At 36.7% G+C, this 23,531-nt stretch overlaps 2 protein-coding genes and 1 long non-coding RNA gene across 5 annotated transcripts; 2 read left to right on the top strand and 1 right to left on the bottom strand.

Annotated features, from left to right (window-relative positions):
• The first annotated feature begins 1,716 nt into the window (after positions 1-1,716).
• Positions 1,717-12,812, top strand: LOC127128154 (plastoglobule-localized metallopeptidase 48, chloroplastic). Of its 2 annotated transcripts, XR_007805712.1 has the most exons (10): positions 1,717-2,363; positions 2,446-2,503; positions 3,801-3,868; positions 9,975-10,154; positions 10,599-10,695; positions 11,080-11,189; positions 11,297-11,430; positions 11,514-11,699; positions 12,176-12,315; positions 12,459-12,812. XR_007805712.1 is itself a non-coding variant. In XM_051057402.1 (9 exons), the coding sequence occupies exons 1-8, from the start codon at positions 2,166-2,168 to the stop codon at positions 11,650-11,652; spliced, it is 984 nt and encodes a 327-aa protein (XP_050913359.1). In that variant the 5' UTR covers positions 1,717-2,165; the 3' UTR covers positions 11,653-11,699; positions 12,459-12,812. The 2 variants fall into 2 exon arrangements, 1 of the variants encoding a protein (XP_050913359.1); XM_051057402.1 differs by lacking the exon at positions 12,176-12,315.
• LOC127128155 (uncharacterized) lies at positions 12,207-22,773 on the bottom strand. The gene is made up of 2 exons (XR_007805713.1): positions 17,395-22,773; positions 12,207-12,473 (listed from the first exon to the last, which is right to left on the bottom strand). It is a non-coding gene; the product is annotated as an uncharacterized LOC127128155 (long non-coding RNA).
• On the top strand, positions 12,963-16,269 carry LOC127128153 (sulfite oxidase). Of its 2 annotated transcripts, XM_051057400.1 has the most exons (11): positions 12,963-13,624; positions 13,722-13,837; positions 13,941-14,003; positions 14,148-14,184; positions 14,324-14,405; positions 14,792-15,006; positions 15,086-15,196; positions 15,292-15,393; positions 15,462-15,509; positions 15,586-15,804; positions 15,980-16,269. In XM_051057400.1, the coding sequence occupies exons 1-11, from the start codon at positions 13,550-13,552 to the stop codon at positions 16,094-16,096; spliced, it is 1,185 nt and encodes a 394-aa protein (XP_050913357.1). In that variant the 5' UTR covers positions 12,963-13,549; the 3' UTR covers positions 16,097-16,269. The 2 variants fall into 2 exon arrangements, with proteins under 2 accessions (XP_050913357.1, XP_050913358.1); XM_051057401.1 differs by lacking the exon at positions 12,963-13,624 and having other exon boundaries at positions 13,936-14,003.
• Positions 22,774-23,531: the final 758 nt, after the last annotated feature.

Below are 23,531 nucleotides of genomic sequence, written 5' to 3'. Positions count from 1 at the left end.
GTAAAAATGCTTAGAGTAAAAGTGAGACGCAAATTCATACATTTTTCACAAATTCTTTTACCAACCAAAAGTTTGCAGAATTTCAACTACAAAAGTTGGCTTTGGACTTGTCTCATACCAACCAAATTTGGTAGCTAAACAATTTGGCTTAAGTCAATTCCTGCCAAAATCTGTTTTCACCATAGAGGACGGAATTTTTCTGGCTACTGATACGCCAATTAAGGCATATTATAAGGAGTGTTTGGAATTTCACGCTAAAAAAGTCATTAATTTGAATCCTTTCGAATTCGAAACTTGTTTTAATTGTACCAAGGAATTTGAAGATTGGTGGTCGCCCTACTACAATCGTGTGGTCGTGGACACTTGGACTCTACTTCAACATCTAAAATATGCTTTTTTCTGTCTGTAGAATAAAAAGAAGAAAAGTTAAGGTATGCACGTCAAAGAGATTCGAACTTTTCAATGTTACTTCGAAACTGTGTAGAATCTCCATAATCTTAGTCGAACTATTTATGATGCGGATTCTACTTTGAAATAGAAAATCATTAACAAAATTCATAATCTTCATTTTCCTCCTTCTATAAAGGACGCATATCTTATTGCTTTAGATTTTTATCTTCCCAAATTTCCAGCATTACTAACTTGTGAGTTTGGCTAACCTTTTTCAGCCACCAATTCCATACTAATGTTTTTGTGGGTCTTTGTCAGCCCTAGAAAATGATTTTAAAAAACTTACCCAAAAGTAGTTTTGACTAAGTATAAAATAGACAATTTCCCATAACCTTTAAGAGTTGATCTTGAACATGTCCAAATTCTATCCATCATCCAAAAAGGTGAGACAAAGGGACTTGTGAAACTCACTAACTCTTCCTTTATGTTTTCCTTTATTTACTTGTGTCGAAATCTTGAAGCTCCGCCTCTTGTCTTAAAAGGGTTGAAGAAAAAGAAAGTCGAAGCAATCAACGATGGCGAGAAGTCTGACCAACCAAAAGAAACAAAACAAGTACACATTCTAAACCTTTGTTCTCTTTTATGACAATAGCTTTCTTTACATTTCTTATTTATCCTTGTTCCTAATTTCAGAATCGAGAACGAGGAAGTAGTTCCACAACTACTGCTCCAAGTCAGAAGAAAGCAAGGAAAAAGAAAGTAATTGTCACTCTTGAAAGTGAAGTGATACAAGTTTTGATTAAACTCCAACCTTTATTTTTGTATTTATTTCTTTAAACAAGTTATATCATAAACATCTCAGTCTGATTTGAGAATTAAAGACAAGGACAATGCAAATGATGAGAGTGATGAGAGTGAAAGTTCTGAAGAAAGTAGTGAAGTTTCCTATAGATCTCTACCCCCAAAATATCGAAGTAAGTGGCAAGATGATGTTGAGGTCTCATCACAAAAGAAAAAGGTCGTTGTTGAAACCTCAACACTTCAACAAGTCAAAAGGACAAAGGTTCAAACCCCAAGGTCAGTCTACCAAAGAACACAAGAAAGAAATTTGTTATAGATATTAAAGAAGAAGAAGAAAATATCAAGCTAACCAGGAAGAAAACCAAACGTCCAAAGCAACCCCCTCCTAATGAGAGTTCAGAGTGCGAAGACTCAAGCCCTAATTTCAAGACATACATGATACTTTAAATTTCATTTATATGTCATTTTTTTTTATCTACATCTCACAATTTCATAACATCATTCAACTTTTCCCTTCTTTATAAGATATTCCTCTTTCAGTCATTCCTTCTCCAACAATCAACACCTCATACCTCATATGTTCATGGGGCACCAACATCCAACCAAACTCCAGAAAATTCGCCCCCACAAGACTCATTGCCATTGTTACCTTTTTATAATTTTAGGTTAATCTATTTAACTTCCCATATGTGAAAATTACATATAGGATAACCATACATTCTTAGGTGGTGGAAAGACTATCCACACACCAACCAAGTTAACCTTTGGCTAATAAAGTAGCGGAAGTTAACAAGTCAAAAGAGACAACGAAGTGGCGCGAAGCAAATACCATAGCAACTGTTGTGGTTCTCACTTCCTTCACGTTAACAACTATTACAATCACAATCAAAATCCCAAACTAACTTTCAATTCAACCCACAAATATCACCTCTCTCTCAAAACTCTTCTCCCACCGCTTCATCCGTTCCATTTTCATGGCTTCCTTGTCTTTCACTCCTCACCCACTCGCCTTCGTCGCTTCTAACAGACTCCGGTTCGGCACCGGTTCGGAGTTCCAGTTCGTTAGGCTTCAGAAGAATAAAAAACCCCGTTTCCCTGTCTGTAGAGCTGGTTCTTCTTTAGCCTTTCGTCACCTCGATGCTGATGATTTTCGTCATCCTCTTGATAAACAGGTTTTGCTCCCATTTCAAGTTTCTTAGGATTGATAGAATACCTTATATGTGGATTGAATTTGATTTTGATTTTCATCTACAGAATACGCAGATGCTGAGAGCGATTCCGGGATTGAATCAACTGGGAAAAGCTCTTCTAGGTATTGAACATATGTTGTTTACTATTGAGCTGTTGCAAATAGTTGATAACTTGAGTTTTAAGCTGTTTCTCTTGTTCTGGCTGATAGTGGACCTGTTACTTCTTCAATTTGAGTTTTGCTGATTGTTATAAAATCTTCCAAATAGTTATTTCATGATTACTGTAAGCATGATTTTATTACAAAAAATTGCTGTTAAATATGGCTGATGTTATGGTCGAATGGAGACATCCAAAATCTTGATGCCACAGCCACTATCACATTCATGGAAATATATTTACTAAAATATTGTAAGTTGGACATTGGAAGGGCTACTTGTATTCAGTATTTGAAAATTAAAGTTTACGTGATGGGGGATTTATGATTTCCATGCCGAAAGAGAAATTGAAGCATTCTTGCACGCGAATGTAGCCAATTTAAGTGCGCTGGACCAATAAGTTATCGGCGCGCAGAGTGTACGACATAAAAGAAAATAGCATTGAATTAATAGGAGTTAATGACGTGTATCCTCTATTGACTTAGTCCACCAATTTCGGAAACACGAGTGATATTAAACAATAACTAAATGAGACAACCTCTGCTCAGCCCAACTAACTCGAAACAAATTTAATCTGAAGTTGATACGTGCTACAACATGGATTAGCTAACTGTGTTTTATGAGTAATAAAGATGTTTCCACGAGGAAAACATTGTAGAAGTACCATTGTTAAATAGATTTTTCCATCCTCTAGATAAAATGGGGTTTCTGTCTAGAAGTCGATGTGGTGAGACAAATTCTTATTTAGGCGTTTTTATCAGGATGCTGTTATCCCATCCCAAAATTACTTAACTGATACAAGTGAAAGGGTATTTAATGAAATTGTTAGTTATTCATGGAAGTACTACTTCTATTCAATATTTTTAAAATAAAACTTGCAATTACTGTATAGAGTTTATGATTTGCATATTAAAAATCAAATGCAGGCCCTATATAGCATGATATCTATGTCATACTTCTTTATGGATCATACAAGTTGTATGTACAATAGTTAGGTGGAGGCACACTATTGTTTTTGTTGTAATTTTACTAGCAATGACCTGCCACCCTTTCATGTTGTTTTGGAGGCACAAGTTATACTCTGATGATTCTTTTCCATTTATAAAAAGCCGTGTTCATCTTAAAAAGCCATGTTCATCTTAAGTGCATGCTTTCAGATCCTAATTCCAAAATTGATTTTCTATCGTTGTTGTTGTAAATGCACACATTCAGATACATAGTTGGAAAACTGCTATCTGACATGGTTACCTTTACGAGTTGCAGGAACTGTAACTGAGCAGGTTATGTTCCTTGAGAATATAGGGACATCTGTCCTTGTCTCCAAAAATCAGGTATTCTTAACAGTCACTAAAATAAAATTCTCTTCTAGGCGTGATGTCAGTAAAGAATTAACATACATGTAATATAATAAATAAAAATGCACCTGCATTGAATAGTACTCACCTCTTAGTCGAAATGCTGTTTTATTTTTTGTTAAAATCCACACTTACAATATGAAAAGGAATAACAATATGTTCATGATAAAATCTGCAAGCATTTACATTTATAAACAAGTTCAGTGTTAAAATCCACACTTATGAAAAGGGATAACAATATGTTCATGATAAAATGTGCAAGCATTTACATTTATAAACAAGTTCAGATATCTCCATGTATAACTGTCTGTGATATAAAAATTGCAGGCATGTTGGCATTAGATCTAAAATAATCCGTGTGAACTCCATATTCTTGTATGTTATTTCCTCACAAATAAAGAATTAGTGTTCATCCCATTCCACTGATTCCAGAAGTACTTCTATATACAACAAATATGTTTGCGTAAATTAACTTGCTCCTCTATACTTGTTACCAACTTAGTAACGGTGGCATGGCTCTGATTAAACATATGAAAGTTGTTGAAATACAAAAGACTAAGAGATATTTGAATAAACCGTATATTTTGAAAAGCACTACGGACACTTTATTATATATAGAGAGATTATAACTAATTATATGATATAGTCGATATGAGACTATTTTATATATATATATGTTTACAAATATCAACACTCCCCCTCAAGTTTGAGCATATAAGTCAAATGCACCAAGCTTGTTACATATATGATTAGTTCTGGGACTTCGCAAAGATTTTGTAAACACGTCTGCCAATTGATCATTAGAGTTGACAAAGCTTGTGACGATGTCACCTGACTCGATCTTCTCTCTAACAAAGTGACAATATGTTTGGTCCTCTCATGGAAGACTGGATTTGAAGCAATGTGCAATGCAGCTTGATTATCACAAATAAATGTCATTGGTCTTGCTTATTCAATTTGAAGTTCCTTGAGCAACTGTTTTAACCAAATAAGTTCACATGTTGTCATTGCCATGACCCTATACTCTGCCTCGACGTTTGATCTTACAACTATGTTTTATTTCTTACTTTTCCAGGATATAAGGTTTCCTCCAACAAGTACACAATACCCAGAGGTGGATCGTCTATCAATGGGTGACCCTGTCCAATCAACATCAGAGTATCCAATTATCTGAGTATGTCCTTTATCTTCATAAAGGAGACATTTTCTTGGAGCACATTTGATGTATCTCAGAATCCGGATAACAACATCCATGTGTTCCTGACAAGGGGAATTTAAGAACTGACTTATCACACTAACTGCAAAAGAAATGTCTAGACGAGTGACTGTGAGATAATTCAACTTTCCAACCAATCTCCTATACCTTCCTGAGTCAGATAGAGGCTCCCTCTGATTGAATAGTAGTTTGACACTTGGATCCATAGGAGTATAGCTAGCTTAGCATTCAACAAACCCGTTTCTTCCAAAATATCTATAGCATATTTCCGCTAAGAAATCACCAAAACATCTTTAGATTGGGCTACCTCAATACCCAAGAAATAAGTAGTTCACCAAAATCTTTTGTCTGAAATTGATTCGAGAGATATTGTTTTAGCTGGAGTATACCCTGCTGATCACTACCAGTTATGACAATATCATCTACGTACACAATAAGGTAAATACACCCTTGGACTGAGTGACGATAAAAAACAGAATGATCAGCTTCACTACGGACCATACCAAACTGTTGTACTACAACGCTGAATCTGCCGAACTAAGATCTCGGAGATTGCTTAAGACCATAAAGAGACCTGTGTAACCTATATACCATATTCAATGACTACCCCTGAGCAACAAATTCAGGTGGTTGCTCCAATATACTTCCTCTTCAAGATCACCGTGTAAAAAAACATTTTTGATGTCAAGTTGGTGAAGAAGCCAGTGTCAAATGGCTGAAATGGCTAGAAGAAGTCTAACAGATGCCATCTTGGCTATAGGCGATAAGGTATCACTATAATCCAATCCAAAAATCTGAGTGTATCATTTGGCTACCAAGCGAGCTTTAAATCGATCAATCTTACCATCTGAACCAACCTTCACTATATAAAGCCAACGACAACCTACTAAAGATTTCCCAGGGGGTAGAGGAACCAGTTCTCAGGTACTACTGTTTTGAAGAGCACACATTTCATCAATCATTGCTTGCCTCCACTCAGAGTGAGATAATGTTTCACCTGGAATTTTAGGAATAGAAATAGAAGACAAAGAAGACAAACAAGTATACTACAAAGGGGAAAGACGATGATAACATAAATCAATATAATGTGGAGAAGGATTTCGTGTTTGACGTATACCTTTTCGAAGGGCAATCGGAAGATTGGACTCAGGTTGCAGGATCAGATCCGGTGATGGCAGAGGCGTCAGAGGAGAGTCTGCAATGACCTCAGGGATAGGGACGATAGACGTTGATATGTTTGAAGTGGTCGAGAAGTGGGGGGTCAGAGCCATAAACTGATGGGTGATAATGGTAGTGGGAGTACTTTCTTGAATGGGTTCTGGAATTACGTGTCTGGACTCGAAATATGGAACAAACTCGAAGAAGGTAACATCGGCCGATATGAGGTATCGTTGTAGAGTATGTGAATAACAACAATAACCTTTTTGGGATCGATGATAACCAAGAAAGACACACTTTAGTTATCGAGTTGATAGTTTATCAAGACCAGGAGAGAGATTGTGTACAAAACATGTGGACCCGAAGACTCGGGGAGGAATTGGGTGAAGTGGGGAATTGGGAAAAAAGATTGAATGAGGGATTTTATTGTTAAGGAAAGATGAGGGCATGCGTGAAGGAAAATTGTGGTCCAAAACGCAGCGGAAATAAAATTTTCTCCTTTAGAGATCCTTACGAATGGTCATGATCAGTGATAGAATATTTACCTCTTGTGACGATTGAAACCTTTGGTGCAGATCTCTTGTGACGATCAAAACCTTTGATGCAGATCCGCGGAGCGACCACGAACGTTGAACGATGACAACGTCTCTACTCAGTCCACATGAACGAATTCCATCAATCTCAGTGCTAGCTGGTACGAATGAAGGCTTTGAGTGTGAGAGAGAGAAAAAACGAAAATAATGCAACCGCCATGAATGCTTCTGCACAAGGGTTCTATTTATAGAACCACTTGTGTGGGCTTCAAGCTAAAAGGCCCACTTAAGTGTATTTTGGCCCATATCTTATAATATGCCCAAAATCACTTAAGCACATGGTACCTTACCATATTTCGTATTCTACTTAAGTACACCGTACCTTATGATGTTCCATAACTCACTTAAGGGCACCGTACCTTACGGTATTCCTTAGTTACTCTATCTCTCATCAATCCGTCCTTTGTGTGTGACCCTGTAGGTTTTCGTGACGTTGACAATTATATTAAATCACGCATTTAACATAATAAACAGTGAGCGGTATCTAGCAACACATCACTGCTACCCAAGACACGAAAATGTCATGTGATCTGACAATTCCTTCTGTGATAATACTTATGTGTATAATTACCCTTTTGCCCTTATGTCTATATTGAACACAAGGCATAGACCGTGTCATCCTTGTTCAGTTCAATATTGGGCCCATAGACATTTATCCTGTTATGCAGGATGGGCAAATTCCATCTAGGTCACTCATGTCCCTCAGCATGCTTCGTGGAGTACCCATCAACTGTCTTTATGGTTATCCAGTTACGGACAACGTTGGATCAACAATAAAGCACTCGACTCCACATCTAGGATCCATAGTGGTTTCAGGTCGAAGAGTGGTATACACCATTATCACCATGAGAATAACTTATGACACTTTGCATAACTTTCTATATAGTATTCTCATAGCGGGTCAATCCGGTATAAATATTACTCCTAATATTCATACCTATGTTTAAGACTTGATAACTCTTTATCCATGATCCATGAGATGTGATCATCAGTCTACAAACATAATAGTCTTAATGCTTTAATGTTATCCCACTTCACACTAAAGCTCGACTACGGATACTTTAAGAATAATGTCCTTTATGTTTAATGTGTTCTCATGATTAAGTCACACTTAATACATTAAACGGACTATCTATTCCAGGGACTTTATTAATCAACCATAATAAAGAAAATGTCTTTTATAATTAATAAATAATTCGATACAAGTACCAAAAGGTATTGGCCTCTAGGGCTTACACCAACAATGCGATCTATAAGGTAACATACCGTTAGCACAGTATCCCCCAAAACCGAAGTGGAACATTACCATGGAGAAGTAGGGTTCGAGTGGTTTCTACGAGGTGTCGATTTTACGTCCGGCTATCCCGTTTAGTTGAGGTGTGCGAGAACAAGATGTTTGACGGAGAATACCATTGCGTGGCATAAAATTTTGAAATTGTTGGGATAAATATTAACGGGCATTGTCACTTCTTAAGGTACAGATAGACACAACGAATTGAGTTCTTATTTCTTGATAGAATTGTTCAAAAATAGAAAATAATTCATATCTATTCTTCATTAAAAATAACCACGTGTAACGTGAAAAATCATCAATAAAGGTAACAAAATACCTAGACTCAAGAGTAGTGATAGTATGCGAGGGACCCCAAACATCGGTGTGAACTAAAGCAAAAGGGGACGAAGCTCGTTTATTGACTCGATTGGGAAACTGACCACGAGTGTGTTTTCCTAACTGACACGACTCACAATGTAAATTAGATACCTTCGATAAATTTGACACCAACTTATGTAGTTTGGAAAGACTGGGATGACCTAACTGAGCATGGATAATGAGTGGAGAATTTTTGGCTGAGCATGTCTGAGATGACACTGAGAGGTACTAAAGACCTTGAGACTCACATCCGACGCCAATCTTCCGTCCCGAACTTCGATCTTGCAGGGTAACATTATTGTTAGTGAGGGTGACACTACAATCAAGAGAACGAGTGAAACGACTGACTGAAAGTAAATTAAATGGACAATTAGGTACATAGAGGACAGAAGTAACAGAGAGAGGATAAAATTTGAACAGTACCGATCCCTTCGGATCGGGTTTGAGAATCATTAGCAAAAGTTATAGTAGGTAAGAAATCAGATGTAGAGAGGGAAGAGAAAAGATTTTTATTACCGGTAACATGATCATATGCACCAGAATCAAGGACCCAAGGTCCAAGAGAAGATGATTGAGAGAGACAAACAGATGAATTACCAGTGTGTACTACCGAATTACCAGTGTGTGCTACCGAAGCAGTAGAATCTTAGTTCTGATAATTTCGATACCACCTGAGAAAATCATCGTATTTTGGCGTAAAGTTATGAGGAGTAGCCATGAGTATCTGAAGAGAGAAAATATCACGCGAACCGGGTGAAAAAGGTTCGGTTTGAACTGGATCACAATTTTTCGGAAGTGGAAAATAAAATTTGAGGACGGATCTAAAACAGTTGCACTATGGAGAGTGGGGCGGGAGACGGAGGTGGTGGTGAAAAGTGGAAAACGGCTGGGTCGGAGGAGTCGCTTCTGCCTGTGGGGTTAGTTTAGCTGGAAGGTCGCTGGGAATAATAGCGACGGCGGCGACAGTATGGTGGTGACCGGAGAATTTGGAAAACTGATGCTGGAATGAATCACGACAATGTATGGAAGGAAAATCAGAGTTATGACACGGTTTGTCAAAAATTTCTCACTGGAAGACGGTGGATCAACCTGGTAAAGCACCGTAAAGGGTTGTCTCTCGGTAGGCTCTGGATACTATGTTGAAATACAGAAGACTAAGAGACATTTGAATAAACCGTGTATTTTGAAAAGCACTACGAAGACTTTATTATATATAGAGAGATTATAACTAATTACATGATATAGTCGATGTGAGACTATTCTATATACAAATATTTTTAACACTATATATTTACATATATCAACAAAGTTATTAAGTATCTTCATTTCATATTTTCAACTCAGTTCAGCTGTATGCCATAATGTCACCTGTAAATTATGCCAACAATTAATTCAAATACTACTGTTTGTGCCACCTAATGTGAACTAATTGAATTAACTAATGCTGTATTATTGTGGTGTCAGCTTTCTGATCTTCACAACTTAATGGCGGAAGCTGCTGAAATATTAAATGTCAGTGCCCCTGATCTATATGTTCGTCAAAGTCCTGTGCCAAATGCATATACATTAGCTATAAGTGGTAAACAACCGTTCGTTGTTATTCACACTAGTCTAGTGGAGCTTCTGACAAGAGCGGAGTTGCAGGTTCTTATTTTTTTTGTAGTTCTATTTTTAGATTTTTAAACCGATTTCTTAACAAGTATAGCATCCAAGAAGCATTCTCCCCATTCTTAATGGTAAACAAGCAATATGTTTCCAAGAGTTAGACTTATACGTGAATGTTGTTATATATATGCATTCTCCCCATTCTTAATGGTAAACAAGCAATATGTTTCCAAGAGTTAGACTTATACGTGAATGTTGTTATATATATATATATATATATATATATATATATATATATATATATATATATATATATATATATATATATATATATATATATATATATATATACATATATACATATATACATATATATATATATATATATATATATATATATATATATATATCATTTCATGCCAAATACATTCATTGTTCTGGTTCCAAATTACTATTGACTTGCCATCAATTTACCTTTTACAGGCTGTTTTGGCTCACGAGTTGGGTCACCTGAAATGTGATCATGGCGTGTGGCTTACATATGCAAATATTCTAACCCTTGGAGCCTATACTGTACCTGGTAGGTGCATTTTTCATGTTTTAATAATGCGTGTATAAGGCACATGGTTATATGTTATAAACAATGGTGAAGTATTTAACTATGTTGGATTTTTAAAGTTGGAGAAATACTCTCTGTCTGACTCTTATTGTCTGAACTGGGAATGAAATCAATGTTACTCTTAGTCTCTTACCCCATAGTAACCATAAGACTTATCTATAATGTTATAAACCTTATTTCCAATTGTTACTTTAGCTGTTGAAAACATTGCTTATTTTGAAAATGGATTTATATCTGGCTCCACCTGTTCGAGCTTGTTTATTACTTACTGCTGATGAGAAAATACAATTTTTTTTAGTCTGTTATGCTGAATGATTATTTTGCGATTAATTCAATTTGTTTTAGGCATTGGAGGTATTATAGCTCAGACACTGGAAGAGCAGATATTCCGCTGGCTTCGAGCAGCTGAGTTAACTTGTGACCGTGCAGCTCTTCTCGTTGCTCAAGACCCTAAAGTATGCTCATGTCAAAATTTATAATTTATCTATACATATGTTTAATCAGAACTTATGTAAAATTTGTTGTTTTAATTATAAATATTCATTTCTTAACTGTACAAAAGGTTGTCATCTCTGTGCTCATGAAATTAGCCGGTGGATGCCCATCTTTGGCTGATCAACTAAATGTTGATGCGTTCCTGGAGCAAGCTCGATCTTATGAAAAAGCTGCTTCCAGCCCTGTTGGATGGTACATAAGGTTTGTAGTAATATTGCTGGCACCACAATAAAGTTGAATTTTGACATTTTTTGTTTAGAAGCTGAACTTTTTCTGTTGATTAGGAATGCTCAAACAAGGCAACTTTCACATCCTCTGCCTGTTCTACGGGCTAATGAAATTGATGAGTGGTCAAGAAGTTCAGCTTACAGATCTCTTTTGAAACGTGGAATACCTATCAGATCACAACAACAAAAATTGTAGCTGTGCACACATTGTTCAAAATGCACTATAGCTCAAGGCTGTTCATGGTTAGTTTTGTTAAAGCTCTACAATTTTTGATTCATGTGTCTGCTTTATCTAAAGACAATATTGCTGATATATCCGACAATAATCATTCATTTGTTTGTTTAGTCATTGTTAAGTATAATACATGTTTGAACTTGAAGGTAGTGCAAATAAAATGTGGTTGATTATATTGAGTATAAAAAAATTATTGGGGAGTCTGAGGGCACACGAGCAACATCTGAATAATGATTAGGACCCAAGTCTCTCCCTAAGACTTTTGATATAAGAATCCATTACATCTAGATCCATTCCACTCCCCTATGAAGTTGAATCAGGGTTCTGATACCACTTGTTAGGGAGTTGGGGTAGTACCGAAAACAACAATGGACTAAAGATCAGGACGTCCAAAAGACCTTGAAACCATATTTCCACCCAAAACCTTAAGACATCAAAGTATATGAGTCTCATCAGTTATATATAATATTTACGTCTTTTACAGTTAATGCGGGACCAATCACATACACTTAAGCTCCAACAAAAACAAAGTTAATAACATCCCATTGATATCAGTAGCAGTTATATTACAGTTTCCTACTTGCCTCTGTGCTTGGTTCAGGAAGTACTTAAGAAGTCATGCATGTAAGTAATGTTTGTCTTAGAAAAACTCTGCCTTGTACTTGTAATAAATTCGATGTTTATTTGTTTGATACCATTATCATTGGGAGTACTTGTACTGGATAGCAATTTCATTTCTCACTGTTTTTTATTTGCCTTTAATGTAGCAATGGTGAAAGGTTCTGCAAAACAATAAAGTTTAACTTATTTTGGATCTACAGCTGCTGCAAAACTATCACCTCATACTAATACCTCAGATCAGTAAATCGATACATGTATATTCATTTTGATTGTTACTATATTGGTCAAGCTGTAAGTAGAATTTTGATTATAAGAGGGATTGTGTTTTTACTAGAAACACTGCCCTTTGAAAACAAATAATTACTTGTATATTATCAGACAAGTTAGAAACTCTTATGTAAATTCCATGATTAAAAGATTTAAGTGCTGTACCCTGTATAAACATTGTATGAATAAGTAATTGATATGATCTATTAGAATTTGATATAAACTTAACAAAAGGGCTTTCCATGTTAAGTTATCAAGGGTGTTTGGATTTACGTCTGGTGAAATTGATTATGAATTAATCAATTTTATAAAAATGATTTGATTTAAAAGTGAGTTGAACATCAATTAATTCAAGTGAATTGAAAAATAAATTTAATATTATAATTAATATTTTTTAATAAAAGTTTCAAATTATGAAATTTAGTCATTGGATGTCATTAAAATGATGAATTTTCATTGGACACTTGTGTAAAGTTGGCTTACACTAAAAGTGCAATCCTAATAAACTCATTCTTTTTCAAAAGGGAAAGAAAACGAACATAGACAAAAAAGCAGTCAGGTACGAGATTCTTAAAACAACTAAGTGAACAAACACAACAAAACCGGTGAGATACAAGGTTGTTTGCTTTTTCTGAGGGATACAAGTTAATCAATTAATAAATCAATACTAGTAGTACCAAATTAAAGACTAATAAGAAAAGGAAAAAGATAGCAGGGTAAGTGAAGAAACAGACAAAACAATCACAAACCAATGGTAAGGAATGAAAGTGGTTAACGAAAAATGCCAAATAACATGTCAGCATAATGCAAGTGTTCCACGTGTCCATCATATATGTCTAAATGGGACCCACCATTATCATCCTGCACTAATGGTGCGTGTTATAAATTTCATGTAGAAATTGGAAGCTGTGGTTGTTATTATTACCACCATCTTCAAACCAAACCTTGAATTGATTTCTTTCTGACAACAATGCCAGGAATCACAGGCCCTTCAGATTATTCCAAAGAACCTATTCGCCACAACTCTCTTCAAATTAACTCCAAGGTAACCTCAAATTCCCTTTTCATTATTTCCTTTTTATTTTGTTGCCAAATTTGTTCTACCATAGAATATATACATTCTAATTTATGTTGCTTCTCAGGAACCTTTCAATGCTGAGCCACAACGTTCTGCCTTGATTTCATCCTATTTGACTCCTGCAGATTTGTTCTACAAGAGAAATCATGGCCCGATACCGATAGTCGATGACATAGAAAAGTGATATATTAATCTTGTGAAATTATAATACTTCTTTGGTCAAAGTTGTTTACTGTGAATGAATTGTAACCTCTTTTTTTTCATGACATGTTTGGCAGAGCAGATATAGTGTATCCATATCTGGCTTGATAGAAAATCCCAAACAGCTTTTTATGGAAGATATCAGGTTGGTGCTTGTTTAGGAATCTCAGATTATTAAAAATAATATAAATATCGGCAACCATTGGTTCTCCAGACTAATATTTCAATTTGATTCCTATATGTGTTCTCCAATAACTAGTGTTTATACATTGTTATTTGATTATAACAGGAAACTTCCCAAGTACAATGTCACTTCCACACTACAGGTTGGTTAAATATAAGTCCATATACTAATTATTTATCAGATATGATATAGGGTTGCATGGAAGAACCACATGGTTTTGGTTTTATATGTGTTGCATCCAGAAATTGAATTTGATTTTTCTTTCTCTGTGGTGTTTTCAGTGTGCAGGAAATAGAAGGACTGCTATGAGCAAAACTAAAACAGTTAAGGGTGTTGGATGGGGTGTTTCTGCTATTGGGAATGGTTAGTATTTATACATTTTGGGGTTTGATTCTTTCAACAGCATGTGAAATTGTGAATGATTGCATAAATTTTCATTATTCTTGGCATGGTTTAAAATTGCAGCTGCAGTTAAAGTTAAACTGCAGACCTACATGTTGCGGTCAAATGGCCACGATTGCCGTTGTGATGCACTGTGGACTGTAGTTTAGAACTCTATTACTCTTGAAGTTTTTCTATCTGAATTTTGTCAGCATTAGTATTTCTATTGTGTTTTATACAATATATTACAATTATATTGTTTACTTGTTTGTATTTTTCTGTTCAAATATGTGAAAAAAATTGAGAGCTGAAAATTTAACTTCTAACACGTTTACCTTTAATTGGTGTTTGATTAAATTTTTCTCCAGCGGTTTGGGGTGGTGCCAAATTGACTGATGTTCTTGAACTTGTTGGAATACCGAAGTTGACGAATACAACTAAATATGGAGGAAAATATGTTGAATTTGTAAGCATTGATCAGTGTAAGGAGGAAAATGGAGGACCATACAAGGCATCAATTACACTCAGCCAGGCTACAAATCCTGAAGCAGATGTTTTACTTGCTTATGAGATGAATGGAGAAGTAAGTGAATACTCCGTCTGGACTTGATTATAAGAAAAAGTTTCTAATTTCAGTTTAACATCTTGTTCCTTTCCCTTAGCCTCTTAACAGGGATCATGGTTTTCCATTACGCGTGGTTGTTCCGGGTGTCATTGGAGCCCGGTCTGTTAAATGGCTGGAAGCTATCAATATCATAGCAGAAGAATGCCAGGTATGATGTGTAATGAAGTAAAATAGTTCTGAAATATCTTTTACAATTTATTTTCACTATGTACCGGAACCAACCGTAACATTATCATGTGTCAGGGCTTTTTCGTGCAAAAAGACTACAAAATGTTTCCTCCGTCTGTAAATTGGGAAAATATCAATTGGTCATCGAGGCGACCTCAAATGGATTTCCCTGTTCAGGTATTTCCCTCATGAGGTCTTTAACCTAAATATTTTTGTAACTAATGCTTTTGATTTCACTTTGGCAGTGTGTTATATGTTCTCTAGAAGACACGACCACGATAACACCGGGAAAGGTTAGTTTATGCCTTAATGTTTAGTCCATTAGAAACGAACTTAAATCCTAATTCTAACATGATTCCTGAACTTCAGGTGAGTATTAGTGGATATGCAGCATCAGGTGGTGGCAGAGGCATTGAAAGAGTGGATGTGTCCGTTGATGGAGGGAAAACTTGGATGGAAGCGTCGAGGTTTCAAAAAAGTGACATTCCTTACACAGCAGATGATGATGGAAACTGTGACAAATGGGCTTGGGTGCTATTTGAGGTCACAGCTGAAATTCAACAAAGCACGGAGATTATCGCAAAAGCGGTATATGATGTTTCTTCTGCTAAGTTTCATGTTTCTAACTTTTTGTCTTTGGTTCAAATCATGGCTGAAAAAACCGTTAGTAGATTTTCATTGAATATCAGTGTAAGAAACACCATATAAGAGTAAGAAACAATCTCCTATAATGTCTATTGAATTCCTTGGACTGGTTTTGCAGGTAGATTCAGCAGGAAATGTTCAACCCGAAAAAGTTGAAGACGTTTGGAACTTGAGAGGGATATTAAACACTTCATGGCATCGGATACAAGTTCATGTGAATGATTCTAACTCTTAAAAAAAATTACAAATGTTTTAGAAGTATATACTTTTACGACATATTTTATCTGAAAGTTCACTTTAACATGTTTTTTTTTTCTTCTTTTAAATAAATGTATACATCTGAGATAATGTTGAGGGTGAAGAAATGTTCTCTAAATAATATTTCAAGGATATCAGCAGTTATCATCATCCCATCATGTGTAACTGATTTGTCAAAGAGATAAAAGAATGATGCGAAAGAGTAGAAAGAGAACACTTCTAATGAAAATTGAGATCCAGTCAATTTAATTATAATTGGCCGTCGGTATCCGTAAAATTTACCTATAATGGATAGGGTAAAATCCCATAAAATGGATATGAGCACGGATAATTATCCACTAAAATAAGTGGGTATGAGTGTTAGTATAGGTATTTTAGTACTCAGTCCGTTCCATACCCGCACTATATATATTTATATATATTTATTTTCATTATTATGTATATATATTAATCTAACAAATTTATTAAATATATCACTATTAAATTTTTACGCATTTTAATATAAATATTTGTTTATTTTTTAACTCATCAATAACATTCTCAAATTTTTATAAATGTTAAAAAAATTAAAATGAATGATAAATTATAATTGACCAATCATTTTTCTATTAGAAATGCAAGTAAATGAGTATGAATATGGGTACTTAGGTGGTGCCCACGCGGGTATGGACTCAGATACGAAGATTTTTTTAAACGGTGGGTTTTGTAACACCCTAATCCCCACACATAATTTATCGTGTAAATTAAATATAAAATAAAACCACGTAGGGTGTTGTCGTTACGCGAAAAATACAGAGTCGCCATCGGTTTTTATTTATTCCAAGGGAAAGGGAAAATATCGAGAAAATCCCAAAGAGTGGTCGTCGCAACCACGAACAGGTTCGGAAGTCGGTTATGCAAGGGGAATGTATTAGCACCCCTCACATCCATGGTACTCCATGTGAACCATCTAGGATGCTTGCGCTTACGTGTATGTTATTTATCGAATGTTTGCTTGCAAAAGATATACGGAGTGGAGATAGATTTTAAATTAGTTTGCTCGCCAAGGAATGGATCCTTGTGCCTACGTATGGCCACTTGTTGAAGTGAGAAATCAGAGCTTCCGTAGCCCGTAGTTCGCGAGCAAACACGCACGAACCCTAAGCTACCTCATCAACAATTAAATTCGGTACAATCACAATCAAACACTAACAGGTTAGGGCTTCGATCTCCCTAACCCGATACAATGCCGTGATAGGCGGATCAAAGCCAGAGCATAAGGATTAGGTGTGTTACCTGCCGGAGACGACGACGGAGACGCGACAGCGACGACACCGAGCACAGGTGCACTTCTTCTCCTTCTTCGCGCTTCTCTTCTTCTTCTTCTTACTTCCGAAACTGTCTTCTTCTTGCGAGTCCACACGTGAAAGCAATGGTGAGAGTGGAGTGTTAATTGGCGGTCCAGCTCTGCCGTGTAGAGTTTCGAATGATGAAGCTCTCACAATAATGGAGTGAGCGTGTACTGAGAGTTAGGGAAAGAGTGCAAAACTCGTTTTGATCAGAATAATTCGCATCCAATGATTGGCAATGATTGCCCTATTTATAGTGTGATCCAAGAGGGTAGTTTGGGGAATGGCATCTGAGTTGTCACGTTTTTACTTGTCTAGCTGGCAGTTGTGATTAAAATGCATTTACAAAAATCTGATAACAAATGAGATGGTAGGAAAAATGAGTCACGCGGGACTGGGGTGAATAAAACACGTGCTCTTTATTCTTTAATTCCTTTGTCTGATTTTCTATCCAACTGTGGATATCTGCACCGAATTGCATTGGGATTGGCTTTGATTCCTTATCTGAACTGTTTGCCTTTTGATCATGAACTGAATGCTTGTCTTGAATAACTGTTGCATTACTTAGACTCTGCAAGACACATGCTGATGCAATGGATGGCTCATCTTGGACCCAACTCCATGACCATTAGTTCAGCTTGTAGGACACTCATCTTAGGTTTGCTTTCTTTTTGAATGGTTCAATTAGTAAGCTGTTGCATTCAATCTGATTTGTGTCCAATTTTGTGTGCCACTGAATGAATTAACATGCACGGTCCTTTGTGGTTTATTGAACATTTCCTGCAAATGGCTTACTGACTTGCATTAGGCCTTTTGAGACTTGCTTGATATTCAATGGCTACTGTATCGAAGGGGATCATGATGATGGTTATGCGGTCAGGTACTGGTCTGCAGTTCATATGGTGTCTGATGAATTTCGGTTCAGTTCTTCAGCTGGTTAACCCCAATCTTGCTTTTGCAGGGTGATTTTCGGTTATCCATAAGATATTGCTGCAGGCCTGACGGATGCAGGTTCGGTTTCGGTGCCGTTGCATTCATTTGCGTGGGGTTTAGCTCCATGACCGCAACTTGTTCTATGCATTCATTCGGCAACCGTAATATGATTCTGACTCGTCCATCTCGCCTGTCTTGCAGCAAACGGTTCATAATTCTTTCCTCCAACTCAATGCATATAGCGCTGCACCCTTTACTCCACTTCTTTCCTTCTGACCTTGCTTACGGTCTTGGCTGTTAGGTTGTTTGAATGCAGTAGAACCGAATACCAACTTGGAAGGAATGGTTGTTGAATCAATGTCTTCGTCCTATAAGTCATCCATCAATGTTGTTGCGGTTATGCTGTGACCTTGAATTTTGCAGTTGTTTAAAGGTTGATGCATAAGGGTCACAGTGAGCAGAAACTCTTGATGCTCCAAAATCGGAAGAGAAATTGAATGGTTGCTATTAGGAATATATGGTGTATATCTGGATGCAGCGGAAGTTCCTCCCGTTGGCACAGGTTTATGGCAAGGCCATCTTGCAACTCGGTTATGCGTTTGCATTCTGCAGGTTGGAGTGTTAGTTGCTACGTGTGCGTTTTTGTTGGTTTGTAGCCGATTGTTTTGCAGCTGTTACGAGTTGAACAATTTGAGAAAGGAAAGTGCCTGATCCAACATGTGGAGCTTTAACCAACAAGCAACCATTCTCATTGATTGTTCCATTGATAACCTTGTCTCCTGGACTTTTGGCAATTGGTCTAGCCTCCCTTGTGATCATACTTTCATTTGTATAGCTTTTGTATTGTGTGTTGTTCCATAGCTTATGGTTTGTGAGTTGTTGGAAGTTGCTCTTATTTAGAAGCGTTAGCTTGTGCGTGAGCTGCAGTTTGGATTGGATATTAACTTCGTTGCCGTTTTCAGTGTGGCTTGCATCAGCTGTGCGTGCTAGCTTGTAGCTTTGGTCTCACAGTGCGTTGTTGCAGTTGCTTAGGCTTTGGTTGTACTGCAGCTTATGCAGCTTCTCTTTTTTTTCCCTGTCGTTTTGTACTAGTTGTGGCTTCCCATTTCTGTTTGGATTTTTCATTGCAGCTTATGGCTCGTTTGGCGCTTTGTTTGCAGTTTTTTTTCAATCTGCGTTCTTGCGTTTCGCCTTGAGCTGCTGTATAGTGCTCGACCTGGCTCATCATTTCAGGCGCCTGCGTTTGTGCTGCGTAGCTTCATTTTGCCGTTCTGTTATTGGTTTGTCTCTGTGTTACTTGTTGCAGTTTGGCTTGGCTTGCAACTTCAACCGGCATTTCGGATGCGTCACTTACCGTTTTCGAGTTGAGTTTCTACAGCTTTCACTTTTGGCCTGCTGCGTTTCAAGTTATTTTTGCAGCGTTTGGCTTGCATCTTTTTGCATTTAGCCTGCATCTTTTGTTTGTCTTGTGCGTCGTTCACTGCTGTGCGTTTCGTATGCTGTGTTGTTTAAGTTGCAACAGGCTTCGGGCTTCACTTTGGTAGCTTGTACTACATCTTTTGTTTGAGTTGTAGATTGGTTCATTCGGAAGCTCTTTTCTGTAGCTTGTTGGCAGCAGTATTATGCATTTCCCTTCCTGCACTTTATTTTTTACTTTTTTGTTTGTAAATATTGAGCTTGAGTTATAAATGGATGTGTTGGATAAATGGATTATGGTTAAAAAATGGATTTTGGTTTAAAATGAACTTTGGATTATTGTTAAAAATGAAATTGGATATCAAAAATGGTAAATGGATAAAAAAAGTATTATGGTTTATTAAATGGATTTTGAATTGGATATGGATGAATCATTAATTGGATGTTAGTGAAATCAAAAAATGAAATTCTAATAACTAAAATAAAATGTCACGATTAATTTGTGCTTAAAAACAACGTCACTTCTAAGATTAATCGGTTAAAGAAAACGATGAATGATTACGAAATCGAAATAATTCTCAAAAGTCGATTTAAATCTCAAGAAATCAAATGTTGAATTAAATCAAATTTGAATCTTTAGAATTCATCCATAACTTTTAGAATTAATCTGAAAATGACGGGACGATTACGGATCACATGATTAAAGTTTCGGAGATTGATGGTTAACTTTGGTCAACTGGTTGACCAAAAAGTCAACAGTTGATCAAAAATGCATATTTTCTCCTGGCCAAATGAATATGGACCACAACATCCTGAACCAAACGAATTATGTCAATGCCATGAATCAATTCAGGCGAACATCGACCACGCAATTGTTCGTACACAAGACCTTCGACTATCAAAGTCGTGAATCAAGGTTTCAATCGATATGATGTGTAATGCCACAACCTTCAATCCAACTCCGACTTTATCAACTACAATCCCCGAACCCCTGATACCTGTCAGTCGGTGTTAATCATGAATGAATGAATGCACATGAATGAATATGAATGAGGTTAGACGAATCTCAAGTTATAGCCAGACGAACAAGCGAAAAGGAGGGCAAATGTTGGGATATGACAGCTGCCCCTATTTAATCTTCTCGGACCTGAAGGCAAGAATAACAACTGCTTTCAAACTTTCACGGTAGGAGAGGATTAAATACTTAAAATAACCACGAAATTTTCCCGCAGGGAATGAGTGAAATGAGTGTGATGTAAGGTATTGTAGGAAGTTATTCAATGAGATGCTTTATGAAGTCATGCATGCTATACGTAATATGTTATGTATGTTGATCTCTTTTTTGTCCTTCTCTTAGCTTTTTTTTTCTTTTTCATATTTTTCATTCTTTTCTCCTTTTCTCTTTTCTTGCCTCAGCCATCAAGTTTTGCCATGTAATAGGTGATCGAGGTGTTCCCGCAAGATTCTGCGAAGGCAAATGAGGTGTCTTGCTAGGGATATATGATCTTCTCGCACAACAGGTAGCAACGTATCCTATGTACTAGAAAAGGTCTCCCGAACATAAGTTTAAGAAGGAGGGTGAGGTCCACACAGACGAGTGATGGATACCAATACAAGTAGATATCGAAAGGGATTTAACAACACGGACGAGCGTTGCGATCAATACAATGGGTACTGAAAAGAGGACCAATACGGACGAGTGAATCAATTCCATACGAACGAGTATCAAAAATCAATACAGACGAGCATTAAAAATCAATACGGACAAGTATTGGAAGAAGTAATGATTAACACGGACAAGTGTCAGGGGTCAATAAGCATTGAAAAAGAAATGATTAACACGGACGAGTGTCGAAGACCGACACGGACGAGTATTGGAATATGGTGACAACACGGATGAATGTCGGAGATCAATACGAACGAGTATTGAAAGATAATGATTAACACGGACAAGTGTTAAAGATCAATATGGACGAGTATTAAAATATAATGATTAACACGGACAAGCGTTGAAGATCAATACGGACGAGTATTGAAAGATAATGATTAACACAGACGAGTGTTAAAGATCAATACAGACGAACATTGAGAAAGAAAGGTACCAACATGGACGAGTGTTGGGTCAATACAGACGAGTATCGAAATGAGAAAGGTAATAACACAGACAAGTGTTGGGAGTCAATACAGACGAGTATCAAAAAAATGAAATTATTGACACAGACGGATGTTGAAGACCAATACAGACGAGTATTGAAACAGGTTAACACGGACGAGTGTAGAAGATCAATATGGACGAGTAGTGAAACAAGTTAACAACATGGACGAGTGTTGGAGATCAATACGTACGAGTAGTGAAACAAGTTAACAACACGAACGAGTGTTGGAGATCAATACGGGCGAGCATTGACAAAGAAATGCTTAACATGGACGAGTGTTGAAAATCCATACGGATGAGTATTGACAAAGAAATGATTAACATGGACGAGTGTTGAAAATCAATACGGACGAGTATTGACAAAGAAATGATTAACACGGACGAGCGTTGAAAATCAATACGGACGAGTATTGACAAAGAAATGATTAACACGGACGAGTATTGAAAATCAATACGGACGAGTATTGACAAAGAAATGATTAACACGGACGAGTGTTGAAAATCAATACGGACGAGTATTGATAAAAAAATGATTAACACGGACGAGTGTTGAAGATTAATACGGACGAGTATTGAAAGATAATGATTAACATGGACGAGTGTCGAAGATCAATACGGACGAGTATTGAAAGATAATGATCAACATAGACGGGTGTCGAAGATCAATACTGACGAGCATTGAAACAAGAAATGATTAACACGGATGAGTGTTGAAAATCAATACGGACGAGTATTGACAAATACATTATTAACACGAACGAGTGTTGAAAATCAATACGGACGAGTATTGACAAAGAAATGATTAACACAGACGAGTGTTGAAAATCAATACGGACGAGTATTGACAAAGAAATGATTAACACGACGAGTGCTCAAAATCAATACGGACGAGTATTGACAAAGAAATGATTAACACAGACGAGTGTTGAAAATCAATACGGACGAGTATTGACAAAGAAATGATTAACATGGACGAGTGTTGAAAATCAATACGGACGAGTATTGACAAAGAAATGATTAAGACGGACGAGTGTTGAAAATCAAAACAGACGAGTATTGACAAAGAAATGATTAACACTGACGAGTGTTGAAGATCAATACGTATGAGTATTGACAAAGAAATGATTAACACGGACGAGTGTTGAAAATCAATACGGGTGAGTATTGGAAGAAGTAATGATTAACATGGACGAGTGTTGAAGATCAATATGGACGAGTATCGAAAGGAAGTATCAACACAGACGAGTGTTGAGGATCAATACTGACGGGTATTGAAACAAAAGGTTAACACAGACGAGTGTTGGATATCAATACAGAGTATCAAAATAGAGTGTCAACACGAACAATTATTGGAAAAAGGATTAACACAAACGAGTGTTGGAGAAAGATTGCAGAAAAAGGGGTTAACATAGACGAGTGTTGCAATTCAATACGGACGAGCATTGGAGATCAATACAGACGTTATTGAAAAAAGAAAGGATCAACACAGACGAGTGTCAAGAATGGCGACTTCGCTGGGGATCAACACGGACGAGTATTGAAAAATAAACGGGGACCTCCTAGGTGTAAGACCCCAATTT

Source organism: Lathyrus oleraceus, chromosome 3 (assembly GCF_024323335.1).
Source record: "Lathyrus oleraceus cultivar Zhongwan6 chromosome 3, CAAS_Psat_ZW6_1.0, whole genome shotgun sequence".
Lineage (NCBI taxonomy): Eukaryota > Viridiplantae > Streptophyta > Magnoliopsida > Fabales > Fabaceae > Lathyrus > Lathyrus oleraceus.
This window is presented reverse-complemented; position numbering and strand designations above follow the sequence as displayed.